Here is a 16,859-nt window from a genome sequence, read left to right as displayed (position 1 = left end):
GATGAGTCTTTGAACATGGCCCAGACCACTAGCTCAAAGCAATCCCATAGCTGCTCCTCCGCCTCTGCCTCCTGCAACCAACTCTGTAGTCCATAGAAGGAATAAAAATTACTGAATCCTGGACCATAACTCATACAAATCACCAAAGGTGTAGCTACACATTATAAAACTGGCCATTTTTATCTCCACTGATGCAGGTCTAAAGTTCAAACCCGTGATCACATTCACCTCATCTCAGCCAGGCTACAATTTCTAGAATAAATTGCTAAGCAAAAAGTGATACTGTGTTCACTGATCCAGATATCCTAGAGCATTATACTTAATATGTTCACTGCTCATAATTTCGTAATGAGTCCATAGAAACATAGAAAACCTACAGCACAATACAGGCACTTCGGTACATGCTGTGCCAAACATGTACTTACTTTAGAAATTACCTAGGCTTACCCATAGCCCTCTATTTTTCTAAGCTCTATGTACCTATACAGTAGTCTCTTAAAAGACCCTATTTTTTTTCAACGGTTCTTGTTCCAGTCGAAGCAAGCAGCTGAGAAGCAGTGAAGAAATCGGGTAGAAAAAGTCGTTTTTTTTTTAAACACTGCTCGGGGAGAAGGGTCTGCACTGCGCAGGCGCGTGACGTAGCGCGCCAAGGTTTAAAAAGCAGACCACCATATACAGCGGCCATCGTTGGAGTGGACTGAGTCAGAGTGGGACGGCTTTGGCTCAAACAGGCTTCGGCGAGAACAGGCAGAGGCCAGGGTAGGTTCCGGTAAGTTTTTTGTTCAGATTGTTTAGTGCAGTGAGAATGCCAGGCAGGATGTTGGAATGCTCCTCTTGCAGGATGTGGGAAGTCAGGGAGCCCTCTGGTGTCCCTGACAACGACACCTGCAAGAAGTGCATCCAGCTGCAGCTCCTGACAAACCGCGTTAAGGAACTGGAGCAGGAGCTGGATGACCTGCGGATCACTCGGGAGAATGAGGAGATTATAGATCGTAGCTACAGGGAGGTAGTTACGCCAAAGGAGCAGAGGACAGGAAATTGGGTCACTGTCAGGCGTGGGAAGAGGAAAGGGCAGGCAGAGCAGGGTTCCCCTGTGGCCATTCCCCTCAACAACAAGTATACTGCATTGGATACTGTTGGGGGGGATGACTTACCTGGGACTAGCTGCAGTAGCCGGATCTCTGGCACTGGGTCTGGCTCTGCAGTGCAGAAGGGAGGGGGGAAAAAGAGGAGAGCGGTAGTGATAGGGGACTCGATAGTTAGAGGTGCAGATAGGAGGTTCTGTGGTCGTGACAGAGAATCCAGGATGGTTTGTTGCCTCCCAGGTGCCAGGGTCAAGGATGTCTCTGATCGATTGCATGACATTCTGAAGTGGGAGGGTGACCAGCCAGATGTTGTGGTGCACATCGGTACCAATGACATAGCAAGGAAGAGTGAAGAAGTCCTGGACAGTGAGTATAGAGAGCTTGGTAGGAAGTTGAAAAGCAGGACCTCGAGGGTGGTAATCTCAGGATTGCTACCTGTGCTAGGTGCCAGTGAGGGTAGGAATAGGATGCTCTGGAGGAGGAACAAGTGGCTGAGGAACTGGTGCAGGGGGCAGGGTTTCAGATTTCAGGATAATTGGGACCTCTTCTGGGGCAGGTAGGACCTGTACAAGAGAGACGGGTTACACTTGAACTACAGGGGGACCAATATCCTTTCAGGGAGGTTTGTTAATGCTATTGGGGGGGCTTTAAACTAGATTTGCAGGGGGATGGGAACCAGAGTGCCAGAGCTGACAGTGTGGCTGGGGTGAAAATAAATGATGTTGAAAGTTTAAGCAAATCCGCTGATAGAAAGGTTGTGAATGATGGTAAAAATCTTCTGAGGTGTATATATTTCAATGCTCGGAGTATTGCGGGGAAGGCGGATGAGTTGAGGGCGTGGATTGACACGTGGAATTATGATGTTGTAGCAATTAGTGAAACTTGGCTACAGGAGGGGCAGGACTGGCAGCTTAATATTCCAGGGTTCCGATGTTTCAGATGTGATCGAGGCAGAGGAATGAAAGGTGGGGGAGTAGCATTGCTGGTTAGGAAAAATATTACAGCAGTGCTCAGGCAGGACAGATTAAAGGGCTTGTCTACTGAGTCCTTATGGGTGGAGTTGAGAAACAGGAAAGGTATGGCCACATTAGTGGGATTGTATTACAGACCACCCAATAGTCAACAAGACTTGGAAGAGAAAATCTGCAGAGAGATAGCAGGCAACTGCAGGAAACATAAAGTTGTGGTGGTAGGGGATTTTAATTTTCCATACATTGATTGGGACTCCCATACTGTTAGGGGTCTAGATGGTTTAGAGCTTGTAAAATGTGTTCAGGAAAGTTTTCTAAATCAATATATAGAGGGACCAACCAGAGGGGATGCAATATTGGATCTCCTGTTAGGAAACGAATTAGGGCAAGTGACAGAAGTCTGTGTAGGGGAGCACTTTGGCTCCAGTGATCATAACACCATTAGTTTCAATTTGATCATGGACAAGGATAGATCTGGTCCTAGGGTTGAGGTTCTGAACTGGAAGAAGGCCAAATTTGAAGAAGTGAGAAAGGATCTAAAAAGCGTGGATTGGGACAGGTTGTTCTCTGGCAAAGATGCGATTGGTAAGTGGGAAGCCTTCAAAGGGGAAATTTTGAGAGTGCAGAGTTTGTATGTTCCTGTCAGGATTAAAGGCAAATTGAATAGGAATAAGGAACCTTGGTTCTCAAGGGATATTGCAACTCTGATAAAGAAGAGGGAGTTGTATGAAATGTATAGGAAACAGGGGGTAAATCAGGTGCTTGAGGAGTATAAGAAGTGCAAGAAAATACTTAAGAAAGAAATCAGGAGGGCAAAAAGAAGACATGAGGTTGCCTTGGCAGACAAAGTGAAGGATAATCCAAAGAGCTTTTACAAGTATATTAAGAGCAAAAGGATTGTAAGGGATAAAATTGGTCCTCTTGAAGATCAGAGTGGTTGGCTTTGTGCGGAACCAAAGGAAATGGGGGAGATCTTAAATAGGTTTTTTGCATCTGTATTTACTAAGGAAGCTGGCACGAAATCTATGGAATTGAGGGAATCAAGTAGTGAGACCTTGGAAACTGTACAGATTGAAAAGGAGGAGGTGCTTGTGTCTTGAGGAAAATTAAAGTGGATAAATCCCCGGGACCTGACAGAGTGTTCCCTCGGACCTTGAAGGAGACTAGTGTTGAAATTGCGGGGGCCCTGGCAGAAATATTTAAAATGTCGCTGTCTACGGGTGAAGTGCCGGAGGATTGGAGAGTGGCTCATGTTGTTCCGTTGTTTAAAAAAGGATCGAAAAGTAATCCGGGAAATTATAGGCCGGTGAGTTTAACGTCAGTAGTAGGTAAGTTATTGGAGGGAGTACTAAGAGACAGAATCTACAAGCATTTGGATAGACAGGGGCTTATTAGGGAGAGTCAACATGGCTTTGTGCGTGGTAGGTCATGTTTGACCAATCTGTTGGAGTTTTTCGAGGAGGTTACTAGGAAAGTGGATGAAGGGAAGGCAGTGGATATTGTCTACATGGACTTCAGTAAGGCCTTTGACGAGGTCCCGCATGGGAGGTTAATTAGGAAAATTCAGTCGCTAGGTATACATGGAGAGGTGGTAAATTGGATTAGACATTGGCTCGATGGAAGAAGCCAGAGAGTGGTGGTAGAGAATTGCTTCTCTGAGTGGAGGCCTGTGACTAGTGGTGTGTCACAGGGATCAGTGCTGGGTCCATTGTTATTTGTCATCTATATCAATGATCTGGATGATAATGTGGTAAATTGGATCAGCAAGTTTGCTGATGATACAAAGATTGGAGGTGTAATAGACAGTGAGGAAGGTTTTCAGAGCCTGCAGAGGGACTTAGACCAGTTGGAAAAACGGGCTGAAAAATGGCAGATGGAGTTTAATACCGACAAGTGTGAGGTATTGCACATTGGAAGGACAAACCAACGTAGAACATACAGGGTTAATGGTAAGGCACTGAGGAGTGCAGTGGAACAGAGGGATCTGGAAATACAGATACAAAATTCCCTAAAAGTGTCATCACAGGTAGATAGGGTCGTAAAGAGAGCTTTTGGTACATTGGCCTTTATTAATCGAAGTATTGAGTATAAGAGCTGGAATGTTATGATGAGGTTGTATAAGGCATTGGTGAGGCTGAATCTGGAGTATTGTGTTCAGTTTTGGTCACCAAATTACAGGAAGGATATAAATAAGGTTGAAAGAGTGCAGAGAAGGTTTACAAGGATGTTGCCGGGACTTGAGAAACTCAGTTACAGAGAAAGGTTGAATAGGTTAGGACTTTATTCCCTGGAGCGCAGAAGAATGAGGGGAGATTTGATAGAGGTATATACAATTATGATGGGTATAGATAGAGTGAATGCAAGCAGGCTTTTTCCACTGAGGCAAGGGGAGAAAAAAACCAGAGGACATGGGTTAAGGGTGAGGGGGGAAAAGTTTAAAGGGAACATTAGGGGGGGGCTTCTTTACACAGAGAGTGGTGGGAGTATGGAATAAGCTGCCAGATGAGGTGGTAAATGCGGGTTCTTTTTTAACATTTAAGAATAAATTGGACAGATACATGGATGGGAGGTGTATGGAGGGATATGGTCCGTGTGCAGGTCAATGGGACTAGGCAGAAAATGGTTCAGCACAGCCAAGAAGGGCCAAAGGGCCTGTTTCTGTGCTGTAGTTTCTATGGTTCTATGTATCTGCCTCCACCACCGTCACCGGTAGCCCATTGCACGCACTTACCACTGTGTAAAAAAAAACTTACCCCTGACATCTCCTCTGTACCTACTTCCAAGCACCTTAAACCTGTGCCCTCTTGTGTTAGCCATTTCAGCCCTAGGCAAAAGCCTCTGACTATCCACACGATCAATGCTTCTCTTCATCTCATTACCTCTTTCAGGTCACCTCTCATCCTCCGCCACTCCAAGGAGAAAAGGCCGAGTTCACTTAACCTATTCTCATAAGGCATGCTCCCCAATCCAGGCAATATCCTGGTAATTCCCAAAGAATTAAGGTGCCTGGATTAAATACATCTGGGTTCCAAAGAATAATGCATCAAAATGGTGAAGAGTTAATCTTACTCTGCAGAAATGTTGGCACTCATATATGCAGTAAAATTGTGCAGAAATCGGCATCATTTCAGATGTGGCTTTTTAACTACCTGACCAGAGTGTGATATTTCCAATAGAGCAGTTGTGCAAATGATATCAACACCATGTGACAAACTAACCCAGAATTAACCTTCAAGCAGACAATCTTTAAAAAGTGCAGATTTAGAAAATAATGAAATGGCAGTAGGCCTTGTGACCTTGTTGTCTGCTCTGCCAATGTCAGGACTGATCCTGTATCTCAAATTCATCTGCTGCAACATAACACTTCATTTTGTCTTTATTACAAAACTCTGATCATTGAATTTCTTCAACAACGGAGATCCAGAGAATTCCAAAACCCTGATGAGTGGAAAAAATTTCTTTTCATCTCATTCCTAAATCTGAATATTTATCCTGAGATATAGCTCCCTCATTCAAAACTGAGAAAATAGTCTGCCAAAATTTTACTCATCTTAAATGAGATCTGTCACATGTTGTAACTCCAATGAGTAAAAGGCAATATTATTTAATTGCTCCTCACAGTAACAAATTCATTTCAGGATCCAGTTGTACATCCGAGTATCCTCCAAGAGGACCGCAACCTGGTCGTGGTTTGGAGGATTGCGTGCCTCAATGACCCAGAGAGCTATGTTGGCTGGAGCCAGGACTTCATGCTTTGGCTTTTGGTAGGCTCACCCATGGCAAACAGGTCAAAGGGTAGAGGCCAGACTAACAGCAGTCCACTTATCCTCTAGGTTCGGGGATTCAGCTCAGGGTTTACAATCCTGACTGGTAAACTGAATTGTCACAGAAACAGCAATGAAGAATCCTTCTACGTCTCAGTGTGATGGTTTTTCTGGGTCTCCACCTGGGACTTGCACTACTGACAGTAGTGAAAACAGAGAGGAAGCTACTGACATGATGAAGGAAGCCCTGAACATCACCAGAGATGAAGGACCTTTATTGTTGCCCTAAACTCTACTGGTATAACGGACAAAAGAGGGACATCCAAGTATAACTTTCCTTTGCTTACAAGACTCCAGATGTGGTTATAAAGTCCTATGCAAATGTGCAAGACTTGAAGAGTACTTCAACCCATTTATAATCAAGGCCAACAGAACATTTACCTTCTAAAATGGCAAGTTCAGCTCTACACTAATTATATACATATTAAACCACTGAAAAGTGCTCATTTTTATTTTTAATACTTGTGTTACACTAACTTGTATCCACCCTTTTCACTTAATGTTTGGTCATTCATCATTTCTTCCCAAAATTGTTCTCAATAGTTGGGTTTACTATACATTAGAACCATAGAAACTACAGCACAGAAACAGGCCTTTTGGCCCTTCTTGGCTGTGCCGAACCATTTTCTGCCTAGTCCCACTGACCTGCACACGGACCATATCCCTCCATACACCTCCCCATCCATGTATCTGTTCAATTTATTCCTAAATGTTAAAAAAAACCCCGCATTTACCACCTCGTCTGGCAGCTCATTCCATACTCCCACCACTCTCTGTGTGAAGCCCCCCCCCTAATGTTCCCTTTAAACTTCTCCCCCCTCACCCTAAACCCATGTCCTCTGGTTTTTTTCTCCCCTTGTCTCAGTGGAAAAAGCCCGCTTGCATTCACTCTATCTATACCCACCATAATTTTATATACCTCTATCAAATCTCCCCTCATTCTTCTGCGCTCCAGGGAATAAAGTCCAAACATATTCAACCTTTCTCTGTAACTGAGTTTCTCAAGTCCCGGCAACATCCTTGTAAACCTTCTCTGCACTCTTTCAACCTTATTTATATCCTTCCTGTAATTTGGTGACCAAAACTGAACACAATACTCCAGATTCGGCCTCACCAATGCCTTATACAACCTCATCATAACATTCCAGCTCTTATACTCAATACTTTGATTAATAAAGGCCAATTATTGGCATTTTGGTCAGAGCTGCACAGCAGTGAGGGAGGCTCTTTTACTCAACTCACTCATTCCAATCTTGATGCCATATGTTCACATTAGGCCCATATCCCTCTACTTTTTTCCCTTTCAAGTACCTGTTCAAATGCCTTTTAAATCTTGAAGTCAGTTATATTGATCCCAAATAATCTTGGATTCATTCCTCACTATTAGGGCCCCCAGAGGAGGAATTTGAACTATGCCTAAATGTTATCTTTGCACCTTGCTAACTGATGTTTCCAGCACAAGGATAAGATTGTCTGGACTAAGCATATATAAATGGCTACTTACAGGATTTTCCCTCCTCCCCTTTCAATTGAAATGAAATCAGAGTGCTCAGTAACATTTATCAGTTAAGGTAAGATTGAAAATAGCAAGCAAAGATATAAACACTTCATTAGTGATTACACCTTTGAAGCTGACAAAATGGGGGAAACATTATAGATATTTCGCTCACGCCATAGATTCTTCAATGACCTAGCATACTCAAATGATCAGCTAGACCATACTAACAACAGGGATGCCAATATTCAAAAAACCACAAAGCGTCACCTCTTCAAGTCTCTTTAGCTACTACTCCATCCCCTGACTGAATTGTTATTCAGTGCTCCATTCTGGAAATAAATATGTCTGGGTGTCAACAACAAAGCTCTGCATGAAAGATGATGCTGTGGCGACCCACTTTCTAAGCAGGCGAACTGGCTCACAAAATGGCGCGCACAGTGCAGCTGCAGTTCGGCACCAGCCGGTTCATGTGGGACTTCACACTAGCCACCGTGGCCTAACCCTTCCTGGGGGCGGACTTCTTGCGAGCTCACAGCCTGCTGGTCGACTTGCAAGGGAAAAGACTGGTCCATGCCAAGACTTTCCAGACGTTCTCCTTGGGTGAAGCCAAGTTGCCAGCCCCACACCCGGACTCCATCACGCTGTCTGACAATGAATTCACCAGAATCCTGGCAGACTTTCCATCAGTTCTGGCACCGCAGTTCACGGCAGCCATGCCCAGACACGGAGTACAGCACCACATTCCGACCCAGGGACCACCCCTCCACGCCCATGCACGAAGGCTCCCCCCGGGACAAGCTCCGCCTGGCGAAGGAGGAGTTCAAGAGGATGGAGGAATTGAGGATCCTACGGCGGTTCAACAGCCCATGGGCCTCCCCCTTGCACATGGTGCCCAAAGCAGCCGGGGGCTGGAGACCATGCGGTGACTACCGCAGACTGAACGAGGCTACAACTCTAGACCGCTACCCCGTGCCACACATTCAGGACTTTGCAGCAAATCTGCACGGGGCAAGCATCTTTTCCAAAGTAGACTTCGTCCGGGGATACCATCAAATCCTGGAACACCTTGAAGACATCCCCAAAACAGTACTCATCACCCCGTTTGGCCTGTTCGAATTCCTCCGAATGCTGTTCGGCCTGAAGAATGCCGCACAGACGTTCCAGCGGCTAATGGACGCGGTAGGACGCGGCCTGGACTTTGCGTCCATTTGTTTGGACGACATCCTCATAGCCAGCAGTAGTCATCAGGAGCATCTGTCCCACCTCCACCAGCTCTACTCCCGCCTGAGCGAATTCGGCCTCACGATCAACCCGGCCAAATGCCAGTTCAGACTCGACACCATCGACTTCCTGGGCCACAGGATTACCAAAGACCGGGCAACACCTCTGCCCGCCAAGGTAGACGCGATCCGCCACTTCGCCCGGCCCAACACAGTCAAAGGCCTGCAGGAGTTCGTTGGTATGGTGAACTTCTACCACCGCTTCCTCCCCTCAGCAGCCCGTATCATGCACCCTTTGTTCACCCTGATGCTGGGGAAAGGCAAGGACATTACTTGGGACGAAGAGGCCGCGGCCGCTTTTGTTAAAGCCAAGGAAGCCTTGGCAGACGCCGCGATGCTGGTGCACCCCAGAACGGACATTCCAACCGCCCTCACAGTGGACGCATCCAACACAGCAGTCGGTGGGGTGCTGGAGCAACTCATCGAGGGGCGCTGGCAACTCCTGACCTTCTTCAGCATGCACCTACAGCCACTCGAACTCAAGTACAGTGCCTTCGACCGGGAGCTGTTGGCACTATATCTAGCAATCCGGCATTTCAGGTACTTCTTACAAGGCAGGTGGTTCACCACATTCACGGACCACAAACTGTTGACCTTCGCATTCACAAAGGTGTCTGACCCCTGGTCGTCCCTCCAGCAGCGACATCTGCCCTACATCTCCAAGTACACAACGGACGTCCAGCACATCTCGGGAAAGGACAACGTTGTGGCGGACGCACTCTCCAGACCAGCTGTCCAGACCCTGTCCTGGGAGTGGACTATGCAGCACTGGCGGGGATGCAGCAGGCAAACGACGAGATGCCCAGCTACAGGACTGCAGTCTTGGGTTTGCAGCTGCAGGACTTCCTCGTAGACCCAGGTGAGAGGACCCTCCTGTGTGACATGGCTACCGGCCAACCTCGCCCCATCGTCCCGGCAGCGGCGAGTTTTCAACTCCATACACGGCTTGGTGCACCCATCTATCAGGACAACCGTCCGGCTGATCTCCAGCAAGTTCATGTGGCATGGACTTCACAAACAGGTCAGTAGTGAATGGGCCAAAATGTGCACTCAGTGCCAAATGGCCAAGGTGCAGCGGCACACCAAGGCTCCGCCGCAGCAGTTCGAACCCACCCACTGGAGGTTCGACCACATTCATGTGGATATCGTGGGGCCCCTGCCAGTGTCGCGAGGAGCGCGGTACCTCCTAACTATGATAGACCGGTTCACAAGATGGCCAGAGGCGGTCCTGCTCACCGACACCACCACCAATTCCTGCGCCCGAGCACTGATCGCAACCTGGGTAGCACACTTCAGGATACTGGCCCACATTACCTCCGACAGGGGCGCCCAGCTCACCTCCAGCTTGTGGTCGGCTGTGGCCAGCCTGTTGGGAACACAGCTACACCACACAACTGCCTACCACCCACAGTCGAACGGACTAGTGGAACACTTCCACCGTCACTTGAAGTCGGCTCTCATGGCCCGCCTGGAGGGGTCTAACTGGGTGGACGAACTTCCCTGGGTCTTGCTTGGAATCCGCACGGCGCCCAAAGAGGATCTGCACACCTCGTCGGCTGAGCTGGTGTACAGCGCACCCCTGGTCATCCCAGGAGAGTTCATACCAGCCCTAAGAGGGCAAGAGGAAGAACCCACAGCAATCCTGGACAGACTACGCGAAAGGCTCAGCAACCTGGCCCCCGTACCGACCTCACAGCACGGACAGATCCCGACCTATGTACCCAAAGACCTGCAGAACTGTAAATCTGTATTTGTACGAAGGGGTGCACACCGCTACAGTGGCTGTACGAGGGGCTGTTCAAGGTGATCAGGAAGAACAGGTCCACGTACGTTCTGGACACTGGGGAGAAAGAGGAGGTTTTCACGGTGGACTGACTCAAACCGGCCCACGTGGACTTGGCGCAGTTGGTCAAGGTTCAGACACCGCAGCGCAGAGGCAGACCACCCAAACAGAGACTGATCCAGACTGTGGACATTGGGGGTGGATCGCCGGTTCCGGGGGGGGGGTTATGTGGCGACCCACTTTCTATGCAGGCGAACCGGCTCACAAAATGGCACACGCATCGACAGAGAGGACAGCCCCAAAATGGCGCTGGGCCTTCTTCACCAGCATGGAGAGAAAGCCCGCACGCAGGGAGAGACTCTTGTAGTGCACCTATGACGTCATTTCCACCCGGAGAGGGCAGGAACGGAACTGTATAAAAGCCAGTGCCGCGAAGTTTGAATAAACTAGTCTTGAGTGCAACTTACAGACTGAGTGCCATTATTTCTAGCTGTGTGTGTAGCACATCGCTACAATGCCTCCAACTGAATAATACAACTTGCACTAAAATATTTAGGAAAATTACAACTGACATTTCTTAAATTTATCTTGGAGATAAATGACAAGTTTATCCTGGCATGGCTCCCTTTTATTGGCCATTTCCAGCTGCCATTGTGTTGCTGCCGGGCCTATTTGAATTGCTGCAGTCCATGAGGCAAATTAACGATTTCAATATGGACTTTAAGGAATTTGAACCAAGAAATGAAGCAGCAACTGAATTCAAGATAGATTTGCAGTTTCAATTATTCAAAAGTTGAATGCCCCATTAACTACTTGGCCTCGCACAAGAGCTAGGAACAGAACATTTTTCTTAAGGCAAATATTGGGGAAAATTCAAAGCCACTACAGTGAAACTTCATCTTTGTTCTGCAGCAGTTATTTCCCTCTCTCTCGTCATTAGGGAAGAAACAGTACTTAAAAAAAAGTCATTTCTTCATCCAGCTGAGGTGTGTGCAGGAGATGCACTCAATAGATACTATTTTGCAGGACAAAAAAAAAGGCCATCACCTAGAAGATCACAAGTACACACATCCCATTACATCAAGGCTAAAGATACTTCGACCATAAAACATAGGAGCAGAATTGGGCCACTTGCCCCTCAACTCTGCTCCGCCATTCCATCATGACTGATTTATTATCCCCCTCAACCCCATTCTACCTTCTCCCCATAACTTTTGACATCCTTGCTAATCAAGAACCTATTAACCTCTACTTCAAATATACCCAATGACTTCACTACCCAAAACAAAAGAGATGGTTGTTGACTTCAGGAGGACACAGAACCACTACTCTCCGCTGAACATCGACGACTCCTCCGTAGAGATCGTTAAGAGCACCAAATTTCTTGGTGTTCACCTGGCGGAGAATCTCACCTGGTCCCTCAACACCAGCCCCATAGCAAAGAAAGCCCAGCAGTGTCTCTACTTTTTGCGAAGGCTGAGAAAAGTCCATCTCCCACCCCCCATCCTCACCACATTCTACAGAGGTTGTATTGAGAGCATCCTGAGCAACTGCATTACTGCCTGGTTCAGAAATTGTACCATCTCGGAACGCAAGACCTTGCAGCGGATAGTGAGGTCAGCTGAGAAGATCATCGGGGTCTCTCTTCCCACCATTACAGACATTTACACCACACGCTGCATCCGTAAAGCGAACAGCATTATGAAGGAGCCCACGCACCCCTCATATAAACTCTCTCCCTCCTGCCATCTGGAAAAAGGCACCGAAGCATTCAGGCTCTCACGACCAGACTATGTAACAGTTTCTTCCCCCAAGCCATCAGACTCCTCAATACCCAGAGCCTGGACTGACACCAACCTACTGCCCTCTACTGTGCCTATTGTCTTGTTTATTATTTATTGTAATGCCTGCACTGTTTTGTGTACTTTATGCAGTCCTGGATAGGACTGTAGTCTAGTGTAGTTTTTATGTTGTTTCATGTAGCACCATGGTCCTGAAAAACGTTGTCTCATTTTTACTATGTTCTGTACCAGCAGTTATGGTTGAAATGACAAAAAAAGTGACTTGACTTGACTTAGCCTCCATAGCCATCTGTGGCAATGAATTCCACAGATTCACTACTCTCTGGCTAAAGTTGTTCCTCTTCTTCTCTACTTTAAAGGGACGTGCTCGACTTCCGAGGTTGTACCTTCTAGTGCTCCTGCACAATCGGAAACAACCTCTCCACTCTATCTACTGTAGGCTTTTCAATACTGGATAGGTTGCAATAAGACCCCTCTCATTCTTCTAAACTACAGCGAGTACAGGCCCAGAACCATTAAATGCTCCTCATATTAATCTCTTCATTCCCAGGATTATTCTAGCAATTGCAACAAACCTGCTGGCTAAATTTTAAATTGGTTATTCAGTAAATAATAAAATGCAAGGAACAGGGGACCTGAAACTAATGTTGTTAATAGTTGTTACACACCTTTGGCTGTATAATCTCACCTTTGCTTCTGCACTGTTCACTGGCTTCTGAGGGAACTGCACCTCTGTGGCTTTCAAAATCGTGTTTTCCTGTAGAATGTCCTGTTGGGACTGGTTGTGACCAAATGGCTGTGGAACAGAGAGGGAGAGGTGAACATCAGAGATTAAAACTGCAAGCTTGAATATTAGATTATCATTCTGAGGGCTGTGTTTGGGACGTAGTACATCTCAATACAAAGCACCTTGCAGTTTTGTAGTACATTAACAATTAGAGATAAATGAAGGGTCCACAATGAAGTCTGTCAATGATATTAAAATTAGCAGTATGACTAAGAGAGGAAATTCTGGGTTACAGGCAGATCAATGGACTGATTCAGTGGGTACCAAAGTGTCAACAAGAATTTAATTGGGAAAAGTAAGCTAGCACCAAAGGAGTGTGATACATAGTAGGACAAAGGGAACCTAGGACCTACTGAGAGTTGGGTGCCACAGAAGCGTAGCAGTAAGCACAACAATATTACAACTCAGTGTATGCGTTCAGTTCCGGTGTCATCTGTAAGGAGTCTGCTTGTCCTCCCCATGAATCACGTGGGTTTTCTCCGGGTGCTCTGGTTTCCACCCAAAGTCCAAAGCTGTACGAATTAGTAGAATAACTGGTCATTGTCAATTGTCCTGTGATTAGGTTAGGGGGATCGGGGGGGGGGGGGTTGCAGGGTGGCATGAAGGGCTGGAAGGGCCTATTCCTCTCTGCATCTCAATAAGTAAATTTAAAGCCAACAACAATTCTGAATGGCATGGGACTTCCTTCATCTAAATACAGAAAAAAAAAATCAACTGGACAAACAAACTTTAATATAAAGTAGCAAACTTCCTGTAAAACGAAGAGGTTATGGGACATATGCAGGAATCCCCAGGAAGGCAGTGACACCCTAAGGAATGGCTGATAATATCGCTAGGCAGATTCCAGGGAATGGAAGTGCAAATGACCAGAAGCACCAAGGCAGTTAAAGCTTGAACTGACCTTCACCTTAAATCCCCTTGCTCACTCCACTACCATAACCCTGGCATCCACCACTGTCCAAAGCCCAACAAATTCTGACCTGGCACCAAGTCCTCTGGGACCAAGGACCAATTCCAGGGCCACATCAACACTAGGCAATAGAAACTCTACTGGCAGTCACAATGCCATTGTATTGTTAAGACCAGGCACACTACTTGTAGATAGTGGCTTGGCTGTGTATAACACTGATACAATATTCATGGGCACAGTTGTGTGTTTAACAAAGGGGCACTAGCTGGCACATGTCCATCATAATATGATCATAGGGGTAAGGTACTGGGGAGGAAAAGTCAGGGAAGGAATGAAGGAAAGGAAAAGAATAAACACTGTATTTATGTAATGCGTCTTCAGGTTTTAGCCATGTTACATTTCATGTATGCGAAGAAACATTTGTATTATTAATGCATAAAGAATTAATTTGTGATAACAGTCCCAGAACTCAAAGTCAGTTTTTATTTTGACTCTTAAGATACCAAGTACGTTCGGTGTAACATGTAACATTTAAAGATAACCAGAAGTTACCTTGCGCCCATATAGACATTGATAGAATATAACTCCCACAGACCAAACATCGACCTTATTGGATATCTTAGGAGGCTCTTTTCCAACCACAAAGCATTCAGGAGGCAAATACCTAACAGGAGAAATGTTAGTGCACAATAAGCTACAATTTCTGTTTCGATTATATCAACATTAGACAGGCTCAATGTACTAAATGACTACTATGGAAGAACACAAAGAATACAGCAGAATAGACTTTAAAAACCAAGAGACAATAGTTTTTCATCTAAAGAGCAAATGGGATCAAAACACGACTTTGGTGTGTTAGGGGAAGCAGCCAAAAGCTAAATTCATTGTGTCCCAACTTTTAGTCAGCTTCATACCATTCCATCATCAAAAAATCATTAAAGCTCAGTAACTGCTGGTGACAAATGTCTAACTGTCCCAGACCCATTACTATCCATACAAAGACAAAATTAAAAATAAAAGCACCTTTATTTAACATCTTACATAAATTGCTCATTGTATGTACAATGTAGGTACAAAGTAGTCAATGCACTAACACAAATACCAACCCTTACCTCCAAATACACTCTTACACTTACAAACTATACACACATTGCCTGTTACAGACCTATTTGAAAGCCACTTATTAACTGCACCTCTGCTTATATTGCACACATACAGTACAAGCTACATGTCCTACGTAATGTACAACTGCATTGTCTTAATTGCACACACGCACTTATACAATGTCCACTTTACCCAGACACGTACACATCTACTTAAATCCTACACATTGCTCAAGATATGATAGCTATCATGAGCATCCAGTGCTGAATGTCTGCTCAACTAAGCAAAGGGAACGTCTATGATAGGGTAGGGACTGAGACTATCCATATGTCGATTGTTTTTGGCACAGTCTAGCAGAGGGAAATGATGCTCATTAAACCACAGCTGATCTGTCGAAGGAGTGTAAGGCGAGGAAGATGAATGAGAGCAGGTGGGAGAAAAATGCTGGAACCGTGGGAGCAGGACACAGTCACAGCTACAAATATCAAATTTAAGAGAATACTGAAACAAAACTCAGCTGAGGGGCATGATGAGTGAGAGAGTAAAACTGAGGAAACTAGATGCAACATGGCTCTTTCAACCATGAGGTGTTAGTATTCAGGAGGTGAGACGCTCACCACGGGATACTACGGCACTAACCTCTGAAGCCTACTTGCTTGGCAACCTATTCACTATTCTCGAAATTCAACCCTACCACTGAAACAAAAGAGAAGTTTTCTGCTAACTGTTTAACAAGGTTTATTGCCCAAAGCACAAGAGATTCTGCAGATGCTGGAAATCCAGAGCAACATACAAATGCTGGAGGAACTCAGCGTTTCAACATACTCCCTCTGGGTAGCCTCCAACCTTATAGCATGAACATCGAATTCATTAACCTCTGGTATTTTCTCCTCCACATTTCTTTTTTGATTTCCCATTCTAGCTCCCCTCTTAACCCTTATCCTCACCTGCCATCACCTCCCTCTGGTGCCCCACCTCCTTCCATTTCTCCCATGGTTCACTGCCCTCTCCAATCAGATTCCTCCTTCTTCAGCCCTTTTTACCTTTCCACCCATCACCTCCAAGCTTCTCACTTAATACTCCTCTATCTACCATCCACCTTACCCGATTTCAGCTATGACCTGCCAGCTTGTACACCCTGCACTCCCCCACCTTTCTATTGTGGCTTCTTCCCCCTTTCATTCCAGTCCTGATGAAGGGTCTCAGCCCAAAACATTGACTGTTTATTCCCCTCCATGGATGCTGCCTGACCTGCTGAACTCCTCCAGCATTTTTTTGTGTGTTGCTCAAGGTTTACTGCTGAAGTCCAGGATTTAAGATTCAAAACACTCCTCCTTTGAGCTTGCCCAGGAGTTACTTCTCTGAAGTACACTTTATACAATGAGGGCTTAAAAATCCCAAGCTCAAAAATTGACTAGTTTTCAGCTATTCCCTTACGTGCCTTCAATAGCACCTGTTCAGCTCTTCTGAAGTACCTGGCACCAAATGAACACAGAAGTCAAATGTGAGAAGTGTCCAGTCTAAGCTGGAGTCACATGCATCTTGTGCACTCTGCTGTTTAAAATCACAGTCCAGATTGATACTGAGCACCTCAGCTCAAACCAAGCCAAATCAAAGGCTTACAACATTTTTCAAGTATTTTTTAAAAGAAGACAAAAGGAACAGTTTAGTTTGATTTATTTGGGCTTTAACTTGGGATAGCACAAGCTTTGATGTCTAATGATTCACGTTGGTACAAGCAGTGTCACATGAAGGGTGGTTGCAACATGCAAATGATATTTCATGCTCAACAAAAAACAATAATCACAACTATTT

General features: G+C 45.7%; 1 protein-coding gene across 15 annotated transcripts in view; it reads right to left on the bottom strand.

Moving 5' to 3' along the window:
- tlk2 (tousled-like kinase 2) overlaps window positions 1-16,859 on the bottom strand; it is a 180,041-nt gene that overhangs the window by 10,880 nt on the left and 152,302 nt on the right. For all 15 annotated transcript variants that reach the window (XM_063037716.1, XM_063037730.1, XM_063037715.1 and 12 more), the window contains 2 exons: window positions 14,493-14,604; window positions 12,932-13,039 (listed from right to left, as the gene is read on the bottom strand). In XM_063037716.1, coding sequence (XP_062893786.1) covers window positions 12,932-13,039; window positions 14,493-14,604 — 220 coding nt within the window. The remainder of the gene's footprint in view (window positions 1-12,931; window positions 13,040-14,492; window positions 14,605-16,859) is intronic.

Source organism: Mobula hypostoma, chromosome X1 (assembly GCF_963921235.1).
Source record: "Mobula hypostoma chromosome X1, sMobHyp1.1, whole genome shotgun sequence".
Taxonomy (NCBI): domain Eukaryota; kingdom Metazoa; phylum Chordata; class Chondrichthyes; order Myliobatiformes; family Myliobatidae; genus Mobula; species Mobula hypostoma.
Note: the sequence above shows the minus strand (reverse complement) of the source record. Positions and strands in the feature narration are given on the sequence as shown.